We start from the raw sequence: 24,048 nt of genomic DNA on the forward strand, positions 1-24,048 counted from the left end.
TATATTCAAGATGACTGTATATACACTATTATCTTCATATAGATAAGTATTTCTTTCTCTCTAAAAATAATTTATTAAATATATAAATGTTATTTTAATTCTTAAAAATGGAATTTATTTTTGAAGCCAAACTTCGAGGAACAATTTTTTTTTTTTACTTAATATTTAATTTGGACTGCTTGATGTTTTTAAACACTTCCAACATTAGGATTTGCAGCTTTGCAGTAGTGTAATATTTCAGTCCTCACTCAAGCAACCTTGCTGTTATGGGCCGATATGCCAGAATTGTAATTGTCAGAGCAAGAGAGCTGTCAAGAGTTCTCAAGTGTTTAAGTGTTAGTGAATTGGTTCTTGCTATGCGGCCAAAATTTGCCTCACATTTTTCTAATGCGGTTTGCCGAGCACCATGCGCTTCATAACTGCAATCAGCTGAGCTTCACACACTGGCCTATTCTGTAAAAAAAAAAAAAAAAAAAGCACAGAGGCGACACAAACCACCAGACGGGGTGACACGAAATCTCTATGAGAGCCATTATCAATGTCCCGCGTACAGCAGAAATCTAATACGGCGCACATTCTTGACATTGCCGTGTTTTGTGTACTTCCATTCTATCCCGTCTGACCCCTTCTCAGCGTCTCTCTTTCAATATCTCAGTGTGTCTTCACGCCTTTATTTCCTCCCCTCCTCTTCTTCTTCTGTCTTCCTCTGCATGCTAGCTGTTGATGGCACTTTCTCGGTGAGAGGCTGGTTTGTGGGTGAGTAACAGGGACGGTGACTCTGCACGTAGCAGGGCTCGGATGCCGCTCGGCCGTGCCAGACGGGAGGCTTGTTTACCGCAGGCGGAGGGATGCTACAGCCTGGCTATTTCAGACCACTGCTGTTCTCGAGCAGGGCGGAGGGTGGGGGCATGACTGTGCAGATACCACATCTTTGGCAGGGTATGTGCGCGTGTGGGCTCCGCCAACACCTGAAACCCCCCCTGTGGCCCCCGGGCGAGGCACGGGGCGGTATCACGACACGCTGTTTACGCAGTCTCGCCTTTCTGAGGTCAAGTCGAGTCGAAAAGCCCCGTCTGGGCAGTGCAGCGACCGAAATAAATGCATAAATCAAAGCAAAACGAAATCTATAAATCCGCCGACCACCAGCGAGCCCCCACCTGTCACTGTCCGTGGATCGTATTCCGCCTTGAGTCGTTGCGTAACGCTCCGAAGGCAACAGGCCGCACGAGCCTTTAATGTCCTTCTTGCGCCCGTGCCCAGACAGCCAAACATGTCTGTTTACCAAGAGTGTCATGGCAGGTGGCGATAATGATGATACGAGTCGAGGTTAAGGCTTTTTTATGGTAATGATAATACGTGTGCGCTCGGCTTCACAGGCTGTTCCTCTTAAATTTTAGCGTCTTGTTTTTGCACATTCCACCTTGTACAAGTTGTTATTTAGTTTCATCTTTATTAATGTAACAGGTGCCAGCTTGTTAGAACAGGAAGAAATGTATTTCTCCCGGAGCATGGCAGATATAAACTGGAACACACAAGAGGGTACAAGTATTTGATGTCATCTGAACAGGGAATAAATTATACAAGACACACTGGAATGTTTCTTGCCTGCTTCTGTCTTCTTTTTCAAAAAGAGAAGACCTAAAGTTAGACATCCTTGAGGTTTCTGCCACTTGATTGAAGGTGATGCCCATGAATAATGCATGGCGGAGGGAACTCTCGTCTGGGGCTTTTTATAGAGGCACGACGCGCTTGTGTGCGCTAGCCTCACAGATCTGAAGATCAACAAATGGCAACGGAGGAAAACAAGAACAGAACAAACTGCTAAGGAATGTTGAGAAATGAAAGAATTGCTATATTCAGAGATAGAAAGAGGCTGGCGTCGTGATAAAAGGAGAAGAAAAAGAGGATTTGGGAGCTTGCGCTGCCATTTAACCTCACACTCTGCCAGGCTTAAAGATGTCAGTTAACCCGGCGCTTTTCTTGTTTTCTCCTTTCCGCGCTCTCTCCCCCTCTGCTTTTCTCCGTTCTCGGTCTCATTTTTACCAAGAAGCGCAAACCCTTGATTAGCCGGCACAGCTATTATTGTAAGTGTCACAGGCTTTCAAATCACAGAGCTAATCACTGAACACAGACCTGATATATTTGCAAACATGAGTGTCCTCAAAAAAGAAAAAAATCCCTTCCTTTCGTCGCCATCGATAACCTTAAACGTCACGGTGTATCCATTTTATTGGCAAACGCACCGGTCATAGCGCTCTAGTTTGTGTCATTAGGTTAATGACAGAGGCTGTCTCGTAATGGCTGCCGGTGAATGAGGCATTAGGTGCGAAATCTTTCCCCTGAGCTGCTGTTGAGGGCGCAGGTATAAATTGTGGATTAGAACGGGGGGGAATGTGTCTCTTTTTCCCAGGTAGCGCAATTAGGAGCGCCGGCTTAAGCCCGCTTCCTGACAGAGCTCTTGTGTACGGCTAATGCGCCACAGTTCTGCCTGTTGACTCCACAGAAAAGAGGCTTCGAAAGGATAATGAAAGGAGTGCTGTGTCGTTCCCCCGGACAACATAATTGAGCTTTGTTCAACGCCCCAGTCTCCCAATACACCTTCACTGTCTTGTTTTTGAAGAGACCCCCCTCCCTTCTCATAGAAGAGCCTGGACTACATGCTGCTTATTTAACCTAGCCTCCACGGTGTGGTTCAGCCACCCAGCGTGGGATGTTCGCCGAAAAACAAGATTGATCCACAAAACAAGGCAGGGATTTATTGATGACATCGGCCGTGAAAAAAGAATGTTTAGGGCGGCTCTGGTAATTTTGTGCAACAGGCTATGGTTTTAAAATTCAAAACTAGTGAGCTGCCTTGTTGTCTACGGCCTTCTTACTGTTCACCAACATCATAAGCGATTTATTTTGGACGCTAAGCGAATGATTCTTTAACAAGCATGGCAAGGCATAGCAGATATGAGACCCTGGACCACAAAACCTGTCTTGAGTGGCACGGGTATATTTGTATATAAATTGAATTATCAATTTTTCTTTTTATGCCAAAAATCATTAGGATATTAAGTAAAGATCATGTTCCATGAAGATATTTTGTAAATTTCGTACTGTAAATAATCAAAACTTTTTTGAAAATAATTTTTGATTAGTAATATGCATTGCTAAGAACTTCATTTGGACAACTTTAAAGGTGATTTTCTCAGTATTTAAATTTTTTTGCACCTTCAAAATCCATTTTTTCAAACCGTCGTATCTCAAGTATTGTCCTATCCTAACAAACCAAACATCAACGGAAAGCTTATTTATAAATATTTAAAACAAAAAAGAATTTAAATACAAAAAATAATTTTGCTTACCCATATTAATATGCTGTGTATATTTATGTATTTATTTGTTAGTTTTAGCATTGAATCAGTTATAAATCAATACATATTTAAATATCTTAAATGCATTTAATAGTAAATAAATATAAATATTTTGAATTTATTTTGATTTAGAATTTCAGAATTGGCCGCCATTCAATTCATGAGTTGGAATTTGAATTGAATTGACTCCGCCCCACAGGAAGTTGAATTTGAATTGGAGTTGGAATGACAGGAAGTGGAATTAAATTCATGGCAATTCAAAGACATTCCACACAGTCATACAACCGAAAGAATGTGTTGAATCTCGCATACAATTACATTAATTTTGTAATTTAATAGCATAATTTCATTACACATAACTAGTCACTCCTCAACCCTGCATACATTTTGTTCCAACATATAGATAATGATCAAATTCTTGAATTAAATTACTCCCTCAATGTTTGATTAGTTTCGTTCAAAATTGTATTTTCATTTTCAAAGTAATCAAATAGCACAATGTAATCTGTACAAGTAGTTCAAACTAATATCATTTATAGAATATGTAATGAAATCATATCTGACATATATTGTAAAGCTTCATTGTTAAACACTTCACTTATGTATATGAATTTCTTTGAATTTGTATTGAATTGCAATTCTGCTTCTTTTAATTCAAATTCGAATTGTAATTCTAGATCCTGTTTTTGACATCAATTCAAATTCAAGAATTTAATTGGAATGTAGGAGTCATTCTCAATTCAATTCTGAATTGTGCACAAGTCTGGTGCATGTAGGGTTTTATTTATTTATTTATTTATATATTAGGGTTAGTTATTTTTTCAGTCTTTAATCAGTTAATAAATATTAAATACATTTAGTAGTAAATAAATATTTTGAATAATTTATTTCGATTTGCCATGTTGGATTTGCCCTGTGCATGTAGGGTTTGTTTTGTTTGTTTGTTTGTTTGTTTGTTTATTTATTTATTTATTTATTTATTTATTTATTTATTTATTTATTAGGGTTAGGTTATTTATTTATTAGGGTTATTTTTTCAGTCTTTAATCAGTTAATAAATATTAAATACATTTAGTAGTAAATAAATATTTTGAATAATTTATTTCGATTTGCCATGTTGGATTTGCCCTGTGCATGTAGGGTTTATTTATTTATTTATTTATTAGAGTTAGTTATTTTTTCAGTCTTTAATCAGTTAATAAATATTAAATACATTTAGTAGTAAATAAATATTTTGAGTAATTTATTTTGATTTGCCATGTTGGGTTTGCCCTGTGCATGTAGGGTTTATTTATGTATTTATTTATTAGGGTTAGTTATTTTTTCAGTCTTTAATCAGTTAATAAATATTAAATACATTTAGTAGTAAATAAATATTTTGAATAATTTATTTCGATTTGCCATGTTGGATTTGCCCCGTGCATGTAGGGTTTATTTATTTATTTATTTATTTATTTATTAGGGTTACTTATTTTTTCAGTCTTTAATCAGTTAATAAATATTAAATACATTTAATAGTAAATTAATATTTTGAATAATTTATTTTGATTTGCCATGTTGGATTTGCCCTGTGCATGTAGGGTTCTATTTATTTATTTATTTATTTATTTATTTATTTATTTATTTATTTATTAGGGTTACTTATTTTTTCAGTCTTTAATCAGTTAATAAATATTAAATACATTTAATAGTAAATTAATATTTTGAATAATTTATTTTGCCTCGTACATGTAGGGTTCTATTTATTTTTTAATTTAATTATTTTTCATGTTAGGTTTTTTTTTTTTTTTCAGTATTTAAGCAGTTAATAAATATTAAATATGCATGTAGGGTTTTATTTATTAATTTATTTAAATGTTTTAGTGTGATGTTATTGTTGTTGTTATTTATTTATTTTGTATTGAATGAGTTATACATATTTAAAATAATTTATTTTGCTTTGCCACGTTTTATATGTTTATTTTTCAAGTCAAATCAAGTGTTTTAAGGTGTGGTCACATTTCTAGTTGCCATATGTTCATAATATGTTCGGAATCCATGCAATCTGGAATTTCGTGTAATGGCAATTGGCAAAGCACATGGCTATACTATTGACAATGAACAGTGAACCTGTTTTTGATTGCGAAATTTAGTTGAACGTTCACTAATGCGACCACATCGTTAGGCAACATAATCATGCCACCTTTACTAACAGCCTTCGCTTTAGGGATTGTACCCATAACGCCTGTATAGGCAGCTCCCTAGGTTTCGAAACGGAGTCTAATTCTTGGCTGCTATTTGGAAACAGCCCGTTAAAGGTTTGATTGCCTGCCATTTTGGTCTCATCCGCGCAATATGTTGTAAATGTTGTCTATCCTTATCTGAGAAGCTGTAGGTGAAATCAGTGTGTGTATAGTGGAGAATAAAGCCCTTTCTGGATCGCAATAAAGGCAGCTACCCTCAGCTCTCACACTGTCTCGCTTTCTCTGTCTGCGTCTCTCTTCAACCGCTACTCATCTATGCTTAGCACGAGTTTGCAGTATGTGTGAGTGTGGCTGGAATTCATATGAATGTCTCGCCGCAGGGAGAGAGGGCCGAGTCATTGATATGTACAGGAGGACTCCTGATAAACAGCCCGCGCCGCTGAGAATTACCCAGCCATTTGATACATTCCGATCATGAAAAAAAAGGCAGAGAAAAAAGATCTTGAAACAAAGGATAGACATAAAGACAGGGTTGGTAAACAGTGAGAGAGACTGGCAGTACTATGTAATTTTCTGTCAGTCAAAATAATATATTCAAGCACAATTGTATCTTATAGAGCGTAACCACATTGTGTGTGAGAGAAAGAGATAAAGAGAGTGAGGGAGAAGTGGCGCACGCCTCATAAACGCAGTAATGGCTTTTCATGGATGCAGTTGCAGGGGTTAAGGGTGGGCTTATCTCCAACAGCTGAAATTTGGTTGGTTTTTGTTGTTGATGCTGTCGTTCTGTTTTTTTGTTTTTTCGCCATCTGATTCGCCATTGTCTGCCTCATTCATTCTTAATGGACTGGAAAAGACTGGGGAAAAGACATGCTGCTAGTCTCACCGAAGATTGCTAAAATAAAGCAGATATACCGCAAACAGTCAGTTTAGGGATGTCTCATCCCTCAGAAGCGAGACCAAACCGGTTTTCGCTCTTTTTTTCATCTTTGTCTCCAAGTATTCAGTCTTATTTACTGCTCCATTTTTACAATTTCATATACAGTGGAGTGTGAAGTCTGAGACTACTTACATTTAGCTGTTTTTCCATTTTAATCATAACATGGTGTAACAGTTTGTTGAAATTTTGAATACACTGCTATTCAAAAGCTAACTTTAATGACTCTCATGCTCACCAAGGCTGCATTTATTTGATTAAAAAAAAATATATAGTACATACAATAATTTGTGAACAATATTACCATTTAAAATAGCTATTTTCTGTTTTAATATATTTTGAAATTACTTTTATTACTGTGATGTCAAAGCTTAATTTTCAGCAGCCATTACTCCAGTCTTTAATCACATGATCCTTTAGAAGTCATTCTAATATGTACAATTTTGTCCACAATAAACATTTCTTATTGTTATCTATGTTTAACATAAAAAAAAAATGTCAGAATTGCGAGATACAGACTTGCATTTGCAAGAAGAAAGTCAGAATTGTGAGTTTAGATCGGGCTATTTTGACTTTATAACTCTCAATTGCGAGTTTATATGACACAATTCTGAGAAAAGATCACAATTGTAAAATGCAAACTTATAATTGCAAGAAAAAAAGTCACAATTTCGAAATACAAGCTCAGATTTGTTAGAAAAAAGTCTGAATTGTGTGTTTAGCTCTTGCTATATTGACTTTATTACTCACAATTGCGAGTTTATATGACGCAATTCTGAGAAAAATGCAAATGCAAACTCATAATTGCAAGAAAAGTCAAAATTTCGAAATACGAACTAGGGTTGTGACGATGAGGAAATTTCCCCACCGGTTAATCGGCACGTGACAACACCGGTAATACCGGTATCACCGTGGGGGTGGGGGTTTGCTCTTTTTCTGCTTTTAAATAGCTTATAAATGCGTGCTTATTATACTTTCACTTTCAGTTTTGCGGGAATTGGCAATTCGGCGTCAATTGTTTTAATGGACGACAACGAAACTACAAAAAAAAAAAAAAAACTTTGAACCCAAAATATTGCCAAACAGATGCTTTTGGACACTAAATCGTCCGCCATTCTCTTTCTGTAAATTCGACTCCTCGCACAGATAATTAACACGGCCAATTCACCATCAGCAATCACACTCCGAATCCAAGCACTACAAGAGAATCCCTTTAAATAGCCAAGCAGTCTTACCTTTATCATCTCTTGTTTTCAGCATCCCTCTCCCTGGGCAGGGGGAGTGCCCCGGGCTCGGCCAAACATGCTTAACTTTTACGCTGTTTATTATATGTAAGCGCGAACTCCTCACGTGATAAATGAAATATGACACATTGTAGCTATGTTCAGTTTTTAATTATATTGCATGCTCTCGTCTTAAGTAAATTATATAGAATGATATTTTCCATTCAATTCAAATAAGTATTTAATAAAAAAACGAATACTTAAAAAAAAAAAAAAAAAAAAAAAAAAAAGTGGAGACGGTGTCACGGTGGAAAAGTGATGTCACCGGTGTTGCGTCTTAAAACCGGTAACACCGTCAACACCGTCTATCGTGGCAAGCCTAATACGAACTCAGATTTGTTCGAAAAAATATCAGAATTGTGAGTTAAGATCTTGCTATTTTACCATAACTTGCAATTGCGAGAATAAAAGTCAGATTTGCGAGATACAAACTCGCATTTGTAAGAAAAAAAGTCAATTGTGAGTTTAGGTCTTGCTATTTTGACTTTGTAACTCGCAATTGTGAGTTTATATGACACAATTCTGAGAAAAAAGTCAGAATTGTGAGTTTAGGTCTTGCTATTTTGACTTTGTAACTCGCAATTGTGAGTTCATATGACACAATTGCAAGAAAAAAGTCAGAACTGCAAAATACGAACTTGAATTTATGAGAAAATAAATCATTAGTTAAACATTTGATGTAGTGTTTTTTAGAATTCTTTGAATAAAAAGTTCAACAGCATTTATTTGGAACAGATTGTTTTATAACACTGTAAATGTCTTTACAGTTTTTATCAATTTAATTCATCCTTGTTGAATTAAAGAATTCATTTTTTATTTAAAAAAATCCAAACGTTTGAATATTCTATATTTGATATGTTGCTTGAATGACTATTTTCAAAATTGTTTCAATTTAAATAAACAGTTAATTTACAAATTTAAATGAGGCAATGTGGTGGTCTCAGACTTTTCAACTCACTATGTTTTGTTGTCATTGTTAAGACATTATGTTGTTCTATTCTTCAGTTTTCTATTTGTACATTGTAATAATAAAACACTTTATGGCCGAGGTCAGTCAACTGTCCCTTACTAAAGAGGATCTTTTGAAAAGTCAATTAACATTAATCATCATTATGGTAATGTTGTGGCAGCGTGGTGTCAACACCTCACTGAAATCTCTATTAAGCTCAAGTGCGGCAGTGGATTGATAGATTGGCCCCCCACCCCACTTTCTCTTTCCCTCTCTTGTGCATTGTTGGCCCCCTTTGACAAATACCTTAATCTGAGTGCGCACATGGGCCGGCATGCCTTTTAGGGATCGAGTGGGACCTTCTAAAAGCAGATGAATGAGGGGCATGCTTGGCTGCACGGGCCAGCTTCTCTGTTCCCAGGGACAGCCTTGCACTCTCCCATGATTTTCTTTGCATTATCATTTCTTTGGCCTAGCGTACGTAGCCTCTCCCTCTGCTAGTGTCACATGACCTTCCCTCCACAGTTGTTAAGCACGCTGCTCTTAAGCCTACCGGTACTCCAACCTGTTTCATCGGGGCAGGGCCAGACAGATGAAAGACTCTAGGATGAAAAGAACAAGGTGGAGGACAGTAGATGGCAGACAGTAGAGCATAGTTAATTGTCGTGAGAGACATGAGCGTTTATCATCGAATCAGCTCCTACAATTAAATATAGTTCAAAATTTGAGTTTATTGAAGGGAATTTGAATACATCTGTTCAACTCCCTCTGTCTCTTCTTTTGCAAGTTAATGATATATCTGAGTGGGTTATTCATCTATTGATTTTTAATTAGGGCTGGGTTTTGACACATTTTACAATTCAATTCTGATTCACAAGATTCCGATTCGATTTCTGATTTGATTTGATATAGATTGTTTTTGATATGTAGCAGGTACAGTACATGCCAAATTTTCTCAAGGAAAAAAAATCTCTCAACTAATGCTGTAAAATATACATGAGCGTTAGGTACTACATTTAAAGGTTGTATCAGCGATTTCTAGCCTGAAACATAAAGTGTCAAATTCAGCTGAGCTTTCTTCACGATCCGCTCGCTGCCTGCCCCATAAATTGTCTGTGAAAAAACCGCGTCTCTCTGGTCAGCCTAGGGTCCGAGATTTGCCAAAAAAACAATCGGCACTACCAACCTTTCCACACATAAACAGTGTTCCAACCAATCAGCATCAGGGGTTTGGTGTTGTGGACTTTTGCTCCGCCTCCCTCACATCCCAGCACCAGTAGGAAAGTCCACAACACCAAACCCCTGACGCTGATTGGTTGGAACACTGTTTGTTTATGTGTGGAAAGGTTGGTAGTGCCGATTGTTTTTTTGGCAAATCTCGGACCCTAGGTTGACCAGAGAGACGCGTTTTTTTCACAGACAATTTGTGGGGCAGGCAGCGAGCGGATCGTGAAGAAAGGTCAGCTGAAATTGACACTTTATGTTTTAGGCTAGAAATCGCTGATACAACCTTTAATGTATTTATTACATAATATTGAAGGTTAAAATGAACTCAATGCTGAACACATAAATTAGTCTGAATTAGAATGAAGTTTTTATAATAATAAAGTTAGAATTACAATTATATTTCTACTCCAATTAGTTTTTTGAAATATAAACATTTAAATGGTGGCTGTCATAAAAACAGATTTATTTAAACATAAATTAAACATTAAAGAACGTTAGATGTTGCACATATGTTCATTTTCTAGCTGACTAACGAGTTTATGGTCACCGAATATGTTTTTTTCTGAGGTAAATGTGATATTACGTGACATTGTTTACGAGCTGGTATATTGACGTCTTTGCACGGTTAAAACTAGAGCTGCAAAGCGATTAGTTGCGATTAATCGATTTGAAATAAAAGTTTGTTTACATACTATATGTGTGTGTACTGTGTATATTTATTATGTGTATATATAAATACACCCATACATGTATGTATTAAGGAAAAATATGTTAGATTTATATGTTAAATATTTAGATTTATATATAATATAAATGATATGCAAGTGTTTACATACAAGTACATACAATATATACAATTTTTTTAAAAAATATATACATATATGTGTGTGTATTTATATATACATAATAAATGTGACACTGGACCACAAAACCAGTTATAAGGGTCAATTTTTTTTTTTAGAGTTATCTGAAAGACTTATCTGAAAGCTGAATAAATCTTCCCATTGATGTATGGTTTGTTAGGATAGGATACAACTATTTGAAAATCTGGAATCTTAAGGTGCAAACGAATCAAAATATTGAAAAAATCACCTTTAAAGTTGTCCAAATTAAGTTATTAGCAATGCATATTACTAATCAAATTACGTTTTGATATATTTACAGTAGGAAATTTACACGGAACACGATCTTTACTTAATATCCTGATGATTTTTGGCATAAAATCGATCATTTTGACCCACACAGCTACAAATATACCCATGCTATTTAAGACTGTTTTTTTATTTTAGTCCAGGGTACATAGTATATAAACAACTTTTATTTTTAATCGATTAATCGCAACTAATCGTTTTGCAGCTGTAGTTAAAACACTGATGGAGCACTTACATGAGACTAGACAGATCTCTGTAAGTTTTACTCTTTCTTTTAACATCCCTTCGGATGTTTATTCATGTTTATTTCGTGCTAAAACTGGTATTAAAGTGAAAGAGATGATTAGTTCATGTGCGCTTCATGCTGCTCTTTAACTGAGGCACCATAGTGATTTGTCACTTAACATTAAACAGTGACAAAACACTATTTATTGTGTAATTACTGTAATAAAATAGGCAGAATGTAAAATTTGAAATTGTTTCATATCAAAAGTAACAAAGCACAAAGCTTATTGCGATTTATTAGATGGGAGGCGCTACAGTGTTCGGTTCATTAACTAAAAAACAGGCTAGACTAATCGACTCATGGAATTAAAGAATCAATATTGTTTCGTAAAAATGCCAAATTTTCCAGCCCTACATTTTATACCTAGTGTGTTTGGGTTTTCCAGCCTGCTGGGGGGCAGCGAGCGGGCCACACTGACAGGGGAACTCCTAGTTATGATGTACGGCCTGGGGTCCACTCAGGAGTGAGAAAGTTCAGGTTTATATGGGCCGGGCTCTAACAGCTCAATAACACAGGCCCGTAATCTACTCGGGTTTCAAACACAGGGCTGATTTACGAGCCAGCACGCCACTCCGGCATTGAAATGAGGTGTTCAGCATATGTTTTGTTGACATAAATTTAAAATTTATTGCCGTTGTCAAAACTGACTGTTAGACAAAGTCGCTTATTAACTGAGTAAATGGCTTGAGAGTTTTATGCCTGCTTCCTTAATGACTACAGTCAGTCTGTTTCAGGCACACAGAGTGCCACCCCTCCCTTTTCTCTTCTGCTTTCACACACACACCATCTACAGTTTCTGTGGCGAAGCCAGAGCACAGCTGGTTGGAGAGGCCTGAGGGGAAAAGGAACTGCCATAGTTCACACATATGAGGTGTGTGTGTGTCTCGAAGAGGTGGGGTGTGGGGGCATATATGTCCCATAAAATCTACAGAGGCTTTACTTCTTGGTTGTCCAGAAAATAGAAGTTGGAGTAATTGCAGGGGCAGGTGCCCCGGCGACTTCGCCTTTACGATAGGACTGCTGCCGCGCTCCACGCTAGAAGCAGGTTTGAGCGTGTCATATCCAGGGTCGCCCTGTAAAAATGAAGCACAGATAAAACTAATTACCTCCCTCTGATTTTAAGCAAACCGTGGTATTGCATGTAAACATCTGACTGCTTCAATCAAGGAAAAATCAAATGCAAAATGCATTTCGAGGCTGTTTGGTATGATGAAATTTACAGATTTGCGATGGTAGATACTGATATGCCGATATTTATTTATATATTATAACTAATATATCACAAATAATATTGATTGCCAATGTGTGACCCAGGACCACAAAACCAGTCATAAGGGTCCATTTCCATGCATTTCCATTGATGTATGGTTTGTTAGGAAAGAACAATATTTGGTTGAGATACAACGATTTGAAAATCTGGAATCTATGGGGTTCAAAAACAATATTGAGAAAATCGCATTTGAAATTGTCCAAATGAAGTTCTTAGCAATGCATATTACTAATCAAAATTAAGTTTTGATATATTTACAGTAGGAAATTTACTAAATATCTTCAGTGCTACTTAAGACTGGTTTTGTGGTCCAGGGTCACATATATGACCAGTGTTAAATAACCAACACTACTTTATCTGTAGATTAAAATAATAATTAATGAGATACATATATTTATTTTAATTTAAAGATAAAGTAGTGTTGTAGTACTTTAAACACCCTCATGTCGTTTCAAAACTTTAAAAGTTTCTTTCTTTTGTTAAACACAAAAGAAGATATTTGGAAAAATTTTGAAGAACTAAACAGTTGTTGGTTCCCATTGACTTCCATAGTAGGGAAAGAAATACTATGGAAGTCAATGGGGAGCATCAACTGTTTGATTACTAGCATTCTTCAAAAAAATCTTCTTTTATGTTTAACATAAAGAAACTCGTACAGGTTTGGAACGACATGAGGGTGAGTAAATGATGACAAAGTTTGTATTTTTTAATGAACTGTTCTTCTAACATAATCGTAATTCAAAGTGACATTTAGTAAAAGTTTTGTCAAGTAATGAACTTAGCATCTGTTGATCGCATAAGTCTCTTATTCTAATGTACTATATATAGTGAAAGTCCTTCCTGCCTGAAGTAGCCAGTCTGCCTTCTATCAACTCTCAAACGTCCCCTCAGGGCTCGGAGGGTCACTCCGACAGTATGCGCTCTCTGTCAGTCTCTAATCAGTGGAAGCGCACTTTCCTCAGACCTCAGGAGAGGGACAATGGCTAGATTGAAGGCATACAAAGGCCTTTGAGTGTTCCCCCTACAGTATCTCTGTATTGTGCCGCATTAGCCCAGATCCCAAAGGTGCACAGACCCCTGGCTTTTCCCAGCTCCCCCTCGCGCGCTCACTCGCCCGCCCGTCTTTTGAAGTGCCCTTTATCCTGGAAGGCGTTTACAGGCCTTTTTAATTACTTGCAGCTTGCCAAAGGGCTTTGCTGCTTCATTCTTCTCTTTGTTTGTTGGGTCTCCACAATCCCCATCTAGAAGACAGCCATCAGGATTTTGGATGCGTTGCAAGTTTTCTCTCACCCCCCCTCTTTTGTTTATTTTCTGAAGTCTCTCTTTTGCGATTCTCAACCCCCAAATGGTTTTCCATTGGCGTTTCTTTTTCTCTCTCTCTCGCTCGCTGAGGTTAAACCACACTTCCTTGCTTCATAATTCTTGCCACCATTTCCATGTTCTGCCAACTCTTGTTTATAAGAACAGAGAATAAAAGCCTAAATCATTACGACCCAGCATGTGACGCTGATTCTCACAACTTCAAACAGAAACGAGGGGCTGTTTGATAAAAATACTTTTTGGTTAGTGCGTCTTTATAGAAGAATCAACCAAAGAATCAATTGAACCTAACAGCTTATGGGTTTCACTAGCATAAAAAGGACACTGTTTAATAAAAAAAAACTAAAACCTGCCTTGCAGTGCGTGTTATCTACATAGTATGAACAGAAAGTGAAGAACGTCTTTGTTCCTCATTAAAGATGTATACATTTGGCACTAAAGTGCAAACAATGAGCTAATTACCACTCTGGAAACAATTACCAAATGCTGTAAGCATGCTAATAAAAACCAATTCAGTTCACCACTCGCAGCAAGTTGCCAGTGTTCTCGCGGCATTCTTACAAACCTCGTACTTTGAGCAGTTCGTCGCTCCACCACAACTCATAAAACCGCTTACCTGCCGTGACTGAGTTTCATATTATTAACGAGTAGCTGTGACCAGCCTGACTTCGTTGACTTTTGCATTGACTACTTGCTTATTTGCAATCGGATGCGATGCATCTGAGGATTAGCGCTGTTGAAAAGATGCAGATGCTCGATCTTTTGTTTTCAAGCCTGAGAAAGTCGCACATGTGCATTCACTAGTTGTTTTGAATGCACACATGGGTTAAGGGCCAAAGTAGAATGCTAATGGTAGAAATGGTAAATACACTTTAACATAGCCAGTCTGCACCAGGTTTCAGGCTTAATCCAAGGGACAGTGAAACAAAAGGAGATCTTTGTCTCTTCCTGTACTCAATGGGGCTCCATGTGGCAGTCCTGACTCGCATGGTGCCCTAGGCGAGATAAGACATGACCAAAGAGAAAAGGACTTTATTTTTAACTACATAGTAGTTGTTGTTCTTCTTCACTTTATTTTTTTTTGTCTTTTTTTTTTTTTTTTTTTAAGTTTTATGCAACATGAGGGTGTTTCAACTTTATTTAGATTTCTTCTACAATGTCCACTTCCAGAATAAAAAAATCCTGATAATTTACTCACCCCCATTTCATTCAAGATACTCATGTATTTCTTTCTTCAGTCGCAAAGAAATTAAGTTTTTTGAGGAAAACATGCCAGGATTTTTCTCAATATAGTGGACTTCAGTGGTGCTCAACGGATTAAAGGTTAAAAATGCAGTTTCAGTGCAGCTTCAAAGGGCTCTAAACAATCCCAGACGAGGAATAAGGGTCTTATATAGCAAAACGATTGGTCGTTTTCTTTTAAAAATTAATATGTATACACTTTTTAACCACAAATGCTCATCTGTTAGGGTATGTCTCATTTTTTCATCCAACTTCAAAAACGTCCTACGTCACTGTTTGTAGAAAGCGTTTGACCTTCTTTGCACGTTCACTTTGTAACTGCAGCGATGTGGGATGATTTTGAAGTTGGAGGAGAAAATGAGATGAAAGTTTATTGACATACCCTAACTGTATTGAATCGAAGTGCACAGAGTACGCATGCGCATTGCAGAGCTAGACAAGACAAGCATTTGAGGTTAAAAAGTATATAAATTGTCAATTTTTGTAGAAAATAACCAATCGTTTTGCTAGATAAGACCCTTCTTCCTCGGCTGGGATCCTGTAGAGCCCTTTGAAGCTATTCTGAAACTACGTTTTTAACCTTCAATCCATTGAGCACCACTGAAGTCCACTATATGGAGAAAAATCCTGGAATGTTTTCCTCAAAAAACTTTAATTCTTTGCGATCTGAATAAAGGAAGATGTTAACATCTTGGATGACATCGGGGTCAGTAAATTATCCGAAATGTTTTATTTTGGAAGTGAAGTTATTTTTAACTTATCAAAATTGCTTTGAAAGTCCACTTGACTCTTGGCTTTTGTTTGGTTCCTTTCTGTTAGGTTAATCTTTCCCCAATATTGAGGGATGTTATAATTTAAGAGAACAAATGTTTCACTTCCAGCCTCATGAAAAGTTGACCCCTTGTTTGAAATGGACCCTGCAGCCAAATCCAGCCGTTAAAGTCACTCTTATCTGGGGACCCATGGCCATCTATATGTTCCTGTTTAGATAAAGGGCTCCTTCATCTCCGCTTGGGGAACTGAATGAATGAACAATAGGACTTTGAAACCTCATGTGCCATTGATAATTTATCTTTCAAGGCATTTCATGACATCTAGTGACATATGTGCAATCATCTAATATGGGATTAATCAGCTGAAGAGTTACATGTGCAAGTTTGGCTTCAAGTGGTTGCAAACAAACCTTTCTTTTAAGATAAACATGGGTTGTACAAACCTCACTTTAGTTTTTCACAAAGGCTTTGGTTTTAATACCCTCCATCTGGTGTAAGAGGAGTCAGTAGGACTTGTGTGGTTGGAAGTAAAATTATGCTATTCTGTCTTTGCCATTTAGCACGCTAATCGAATCTCATAGTATGCCCAGGTGCTTTCGAAAGCCGGTTTTTGTGCGAGTGACATAAACGGTGTTGGCTGATGTTATTTTGTCCTGTTTCTCCCCGCAGGAAGCTGCACAGCGGAATGAAGACCTACGGATGCGAGCTTTGTGGAAAACGCTTCCTAGACAGTCTGCGCCTAAGGATGCACTTGCTGTCTCACTCAGGTAACATCACTGATGTGGATGCTTGTTTTGTAGTGTTGGGTGAAATTTTTCAATCTCGCTTTTTTTAAATTTAAAGATAAAAAAAAAATGTGATCAAAAATACAGAAAACACAGTCTCTTTTTGATTAATTTAATGCATTCTTGCTGAATAAAAGCATTCATTTACTTTAAAAAATCGTACTGACCTCTTTGAGTAGTATGTTCTCTATTCTGTATGTAGAATCCTGGAATGTCTACATTTGTTTCCAGTTTATTTTTTGAGGTTTTATGTGTTTTTTTTTTGTTTTTGTTTTTTTTGTTGTTGTTTTTTCCTGGAGAGTCTTTTCTTTAATAGAGAAGTGCTCTTCCGTGGTCTGTAGTGAATCTGGTTTATATAGAGTCTATAAAAGCAGTGGGACTCTAGGTTTCCAGCCCAGGCCAATGGGAATCTCCCTTCACCTCCCACTGCGGTTGCCAAATTCACAGGCCAGTGAAGTCAAAGTCCTTACCACACAGCAGATATGCACAATGGTCAAATTTTGAAGATGTTTTGCCCCCCCTGTTGAGCGCACTCGCGTTTATGATAATTAAGAGCGAGTGCTGTGCCGAGGTAATTGATTCCACAGTAATTAGGGGTTTAGATTAGATTAGATTAGTTTTTAAAAAACTCACGGATTACACCACCAAACCTTTCCAACTTTCGGCCTTGGTGGAATATTTCGATGTCAATATCTTCATATAGTGAGATGAGATTGACTTTTTGCAGGGACGTTTAAAAACATGCGGAGTGGAGAGATGAGTGACATCTCACGCTGGGCCGCCCAATTCAATTCATGCACGACTCAGCATGGCAGACGCTGCTGTAAGGAAATATCTAATGTTTATTTTAGAGGCTGTTCAAATCCCAAGATGCATGTTCAATAGCAGACTCTGTGGAGATATTGTAGTACTCGTGCGCTCATAATGGCAGCCCACGGAGCGTGTACTGCATGGTGACATTTATGAGAGCTGTTCTGCGATGAGACAAAGGGGCCGAGTCTGAACTCAGATGAATACCTCTGTTTGGTATTCCGCACTGACCCGCAGAGACGCCTGTACTCGTGCGAAAGTATGTCCGGTGTCATTATAGTAATCCAGAAATCCTTATGGGAGACTGGCTTGTGCAGTTTGGATAATATGACTGCGGATAATCCTGCGCTCAGAAGCTGGGTTGCATGAGACTGTGGGCTAGAGAACGCTTCAAAAAGACCTTTGTAAAACCACTGACTTGCTCAGTGACTCTCCAAACAGAAGGACTGAGTGCCATTTGATGTGTTGTTAGTGTTTGCGGGGCCGCACACTTCACCCTCTCTGGATTACTGCAGGAGTTTACTGTAGTCTGAACGTCGGCCACTGTGGCTCAAGTGTCTTTAGCTTTAAACTTAAAAACTCAAATCTCATTTTCTCAAACAACAGTGTTGTTTTTTGGACCTTGTAGCACATGATTTTTATATCAAAAGATAGTCTTGCTCTTCCTGTTCCGTTTCTTTATCTTCCTCATCATTTTAATCTGCTTCATCTGTTACTTCTTTCTCTGCTGCTTCTTCACCTGTTGCTGTTCCTTCTGTTTCTTCATTCTTTATTGCTGCTTCCTTTTCCTTTGCTGTTTTTACTGCTGTTCTACTTATTCATCTTCTTCTGCTGCTGCTTTTACTCTTCCCCTGCTCATCTTCTTCCTCATTGTCTGATGCTTCTGCTTCATCCTCTGCTGCTGCTTCTGCGTTATCATCTATTGCTGCTTTTGCTGCTGACGCTTCTTCCTCTGTTGCTGCTCCTTCTGCTGCTCTATCATCTGTTGCTGCTGATGCTTCTTCCTCTGCTGCGGATGCTTCTTTCTTGGCTACAGCTTTTACTGCCTTATCATTTGTTGCTGCTGCTTCTTCTACTGCTTGTTGCTGCTTCCTCTGCTGCTGTTTCATCTGCTTCATCATCTGTTGCTGCTTCCACTGCTTTTGCTGCATCTGCTTTGTCATCTGTTGCTGCTTCTGATGCTGATGCTACCTCCTTTTCTGCTGCTGCTTCATTGTCTGCTGCTTCTTCCTCAGCTGCTGCTGCTGCTTCATCATCTGTTGCTTCTTCCTCTGCTGCTTCATCATCTGTTGCTTTTTCCGCCACTGCTGCTTCATCATCTGTTGCTTCTTTCTCTGCTACTGCTGCTGCTGCTTTTTCATCTGTTGCTGCTTCCGCTGTTGATGCTGTTTCTACTTCATCATCTGTTGCTGCTTCTGTTGGTTCTTCCTTTGTTGCTGCTTCCGTTTCCTCTGCTATTTTTGCTGCTGCTCTACTTATTCATCAGTAGTCTGAACGTCGGCCACTGTGGCTCAAGTGTCTTTAGCTTTAAACGTAAACTCAAATCTCATTTTCTCAAACAACAGTGTTCAGTGAGTGAGTGTCACTCTCAGACCTAAGATCAAAAAAAAAAAAAAAGACTTGACACACATGGCTTATACTGTAACTTTGATATAAAAGTCTTGTTACTGGAGCAGTAACAATGTGCTTCTCTGATTAATACTGTTTTCTATTATTTTCTGTATTCATCTTCCTCTGCTGCTGCTTTTACTCTTCCTCTGCTCTTCTTCTTCCTCATCCTCTGCTGCTGCTTCTGCTTCATTGTCTGTTGCTGATTCTGCTGCTGTTGCTTCTTCCTCGGCTGCTGCTTCTGCTTCATCATTTGATGCTGCTTCTGCTGCTTTTTCTGTTACATAATCTATTACTGCTTCTCCTGCTTCTTTCTCTGCTGCTGCTTCTGCGTTATCATCTGTTGCTGCTTTTGCTGCTGACGCTTCTTCCTCTGTTGCTGCTCCTTCTGCTGCTCTATCATCTGTTGCTGCTGATGCTTTTTCCTCTGCTGCGGATGCTTCTTTCTTGGCTACAGCTTTTTCTGCCTTATCATTTGTTGCTGCTGCTTCTTCTACTGCTTGTTGCTTCTTCCTCTGCTGCTGCTTCATCACATGTTGCTGCGTCTACTGCTTCCTCTGCTGCTGCTTCATCTGCTTCATCATCTGTTGCTGCTTCCACTGCTTTTGCTGCATCTGCTTTGTCATCTGTTGCTGCTTCTGATGCTGATGCTACCTCCTTTTCTGCTGCTGCTTCATTGTCTACTGCTTCTTCCTCAGCTGCTGCTTCATCATCTGTTGCTTCTTCCTCTGCTGCTTCATCATCTGTTGCTTTTTCCGCCGCTGCTGCTTCATCATCTGTTGCTTCTTTCTCTGCTACTGCTGCTGCTTTTTCATCTGTTGCTTCTTCCGCTGTTGATGCTGTTTCTACTTCATCATCTGTTGCTGCTTCTGTTGGTTCTTCCTTTGTTGCTGCTTCCGTTTCCTCTGCTATTTTTGCTGCTGCTCTACTTATTCATCTTCCTCTGCTGTTGCTTTTACTCTTCCTCTGCTCTTCTTCTTCCTCATCCTCTGCTGCTGCTTCTGCTTCATTGTTGCTGATTCTGCTGCTGTTGCTTCCTCGGCTGCTGCTTCATCATTTGATGCTGCTTCTGCTGCTTCTTCTGTTACATAATCTATTACTGCTTCTCCTGCTTCTTTCTCTGCTGCTGTTGCTTGTTCTCTTTTATTCTGTCACTTTTCCCTTGTTGCTTCCTTTTCCGCTGCTGTCTTTGTTGCTTTTCTACTTATTAATCTTCCTCTGCTTATGCTTTTACTCTTGTTCTGCTGCTGCTTATTTTGGTTCATCATCTGTTGCTGTTTCTGCTTCCGTTGCTTCTTCCTCTCCTGCTGCTGCTTCTTCTGCTATCACTTCTATCACTTCTTCCTTTGCTGCTTAATTTTTCTCTGCCTTATTGTTGCTTTTCTACTTATTCATCTTCCTCTTCGTCTTCCTTTTCTTTTGCTGCTGCTTCCCCTGCATTTCTTCATCACTGCCACCTTCTTCTTAATGACTTTGTCTTCCTTTTCTGCTTCTTCCTCCTCTCCTTCTCTTCTATCATAATCATCAGCTTCTTTATCTTCTAATCATCCTCCTTCTTCATCATCTTCATAAAATTAATAATAGGATAAGCTATTATACTTAAATCCTAATTTCACATCAAACTCACTTGATTTGGAGTGCTCCCAAAATCCTTCTAAACTAATCAGAGAAATCTGAAACAAACCTGATGGAGAACACCAGAAGACATGTGATGATAGGATCTGTGTTCGTTTAGCACTCTGTCACATACAGTTTCTGTTTTGCCTCTAATTTTACATCACCCTCGTAAAGTTGAGCCAAAAATGAGAAATGTCGGTAATCATGATAGCAGTTTTGCATTTAAAACGGCAGAAGAACCAGTCATAATTCCTTAAGATCTTTACCAAAAGAATCAGCCCCAGACAGCCTCCCTCAACAGGCGGAATAAGCGAGCATTGCGAGGCGGCTTTATTTTTAGTGCATCAAAACAGAACACAAAAAAAACCCCTAGAACAAAACAGTTTTAACGTTCATATGCTCGATGCTTGACACACAGCGCTAACCTGGTTTTTGTTTGTAGCAGTCTGGCTCTTGAGAGCTTCACTCTTGTGTAATGCTCAAGCTTTTCAGTGGAAACCCTTTTATAGACACAGACAGTGGCAGAGAGGCAGAGACACGGTGCAGCTCTTTGATTGTTTTGTTTTGTTTTTTTGTTGCTTTGTTCTTTCATTGCAAACTTTCTGTTTTTATCCTTCCTGTTCTGAGCGGTTTGATTTTTATCAGTGACACCAAGCAAGTGGCTTTGCCCTCCACCTCCTCCGCTCCCTCGTCTTGAGGAGAAGGTGCTGAAGAATGGTATTAGGTATGTCGTGTGTATTGTGGTGTACCATTTCAGTCACACACACACCCGTCCCCCTCGCTCCTCTCGGCTGGTGCACGCCGTCTCTGTTTGTTTTATTGTGGACTTGGCAGGGCGCCAGTCTGGGCCGCCTGCCACAGCCCAGGGTACAGTATGTACAGTGAATCTTGCGCCAGTTTTTTTTTTTTTTTTCTTCTTCTTCTTTCCTGTGTTGTCTTTTTTCAAATTATTGTCTGACAGCAGTGGTTGTGGTGGCTGTTTTGTTTTTTTCTTCTGGGGCTCGCAAGGCCTCACGTCCTGGAGTTTGGGTGGAAGTTCATTGTGGTGAGAGGCTGATAATGGAAAAGTGCATGTGTGTGTGTGTTTTTTCTCAGGTTTAAGGTCAGCATGGTCTGGGAGCTGCTGGGTAGTGAGGCAGCACAGCACTGAAGCAAAAAAAGGGGGGAAAAAAGTGACTCAGCCATTTGGAGCACGACTAGGCTATTAGTGTTATGTGAGCTTCCCTTGTGACTTCAAAGAGTGCAGAGCGTGGTCTGGGTAGGCTAGCCAAGGGACATATTTTGATCCATTTTTGAAAGGGGAGGCAAAGCTTTTCGCTGGGATTACAGATCAACATAGGCTGTTTGGCATATATCATCCGTATTTTTAACTTTTACATATTTTTTTAATCTGCAGCTTAACTTACTATAGCTGTTAGAAGTCAACAACTATTGTATTAACTTTTTTTGTATTTAAAATATACATATTTTCCTTCATACTACTTTTGATATATTTGACATGCAATAATAATAATTGTATATGCATTTTATATTATTTATTAAAACAGAACTATACATTTATATTATATAATTATAATTATCTTTTTGCATAGCTATTTGCCATATGCAACTTGTCCATGTTGATTTCTTACTAATTTGTCTAGCTTCTTCAGTGTTGGCTATTCTGCATTTATTTTTTATTTTTTCAACTTTAGCCATAAATATCTGCAGCTTTTGCAGTTCTCCAGACAAACGGAAGGTCGACAACCTGAGGTCGACAACTTGTGGCAGACGCAAACTGGATGGAAAAAAAACAGGCTCTTTTTTCTCCTACCTACCTGTTTGGTCAAAGCTGGGTGAATTGAACTGTCCACACACATGCATACATGCACAAGTACACTTGGGGACTGTGTGAACACTCTCATTAGCAAGGCGAAGTGCCTGGTCCAGGCTGATTAAGTCTGTGTGTTATTCTCCAGAGGGCCCAGCCAGTGGACCTCACTTGACTTCATTAGCTCAGTAGACTGAGACAGGGCTAACACAGCAAGACCCCTTGCAACTTGGCATGCGCCTTTGCCATTGCAATCCCACACATATACGCAACTGTGTCTGTGTTTTCTTTTTTTTCTAAAAGTTTTGCAACTCTTCCGTAACAAGAAATGGGTATCGTTTTCATGGCTATTGTGATCTATCAGCTGTTGCTTTCAAGTTGACTTGCAAGCACATGGGCTTTTCTTTCTTTTGATGACAGCGAATTAGCCGTTTCAATTATGGCTGTGTTACTTGGCCCGCAGGCTGTTCTTTAGCTCCATTGTTGCCGAGCTATTATCTTGGTTGTGTAGGAGCTTTTGTCAGCCCATTTCACATTGGTTTCCTGGTTCATGTCCTCAGCTGCATGTGTTGACACTGTGTTTAAGCACAGGAGCGCTTCTCAGATCTCTCTTCTCGTTCTTCAAGGTGAGAAAAATTCCTTTTTCCTGAAATGCTTTCATTTCTCACCCTAGCATAATCTGAAGTCACAGTGAACCAAAATTGCACGTGTGGGTTTGTGTATAATAGAGAGTAGTGGTTCTCGACTGGGGTTTTCTTCAGGATTGGATGTCAAGTGGTGACCCAACAAAGTGTTGTATTAATAACATTAATGCAACAAACAATAAATAAAACATACACTATATATGTGTCCCTGATCTCAAGTAGCACAGGTATTTTTATAGCAGTTGCCAAAAATAAATTGTATTGGTCAAACGTAGACACTTTTCTTTTATGCCAAAATCATTAGGATATTAAGATCGTGTTCCATGAAGATATTTTGTACGTTTCCTACCGTAAATATATTAAAACTTAATTTTTGATTAGTAATATGCATTGCTAAGAACTTTATTTGGACAACTTTCAAGATGATTTTTTTTTTTTTTGCTTCCTCAGATTCCAGATTTTCAAATAGTTGTATGTCCACCAAATATTGTCCTATCCTACAAACCATACAGCAATAGAAAGCTTATTTATTCAGTCAAAAATTTACATTCATGAGTGGTTTTGTGGTTCATTATATTATAAAATATATATTGTACACTATATATTAAAGTATTATTTTATTTAAAATGTCATTAAATATTTTATTATTATTATTATTTTTTATACTTATTTGATATTTTACATACAATAAAATATATTACAAATAAACTTTTAAATATATAAATATTATTATTATCATTATTATTATTAATTCAAGTATTTGCTATTTTGTATAATACAAATATGTAACAGAT

General features: G+C 38.1%; 1 protein-coding gene across 2 annotated transcripts in view; it reads left to right on the plus strand.

The window, feature by feature from the left end:
- The window catches only part of zbtb16a (zinc finger and BTB domain containing 16a), a 138,671-nt gene that overhangs the window by 41,079 nt on the left and 73,544 nt on the right, over positions 1-24,048 (plus strand). For both annotated transcript variants that reach the window (XM_073824357.1, XM_073824358.1), the window contains exon 3: positions 16,650-16,747. In XM_073824357.1, coding sequence (XP_073680458.1) covers positions 16,650-16,747 — 98 coding nt within the window. The remainder of the gene's footprint in view (positions 1-16,649; positions 16,748-24,048) is intronic.

The sequence above is a fragment of the Garra rufa genome, chromosome 19 (assembly GCF_049309525.1).
Source record: "Garra rufa chromosome 19, GarRuf1.0, whole genome shotgun sequence".
Classification (NCBI taxonomy): Eukaryota; Metazoa; Chordata; class Actinopteri; order Cypriniformes; family Cyprinidae; genus Garra; species Garra rufa.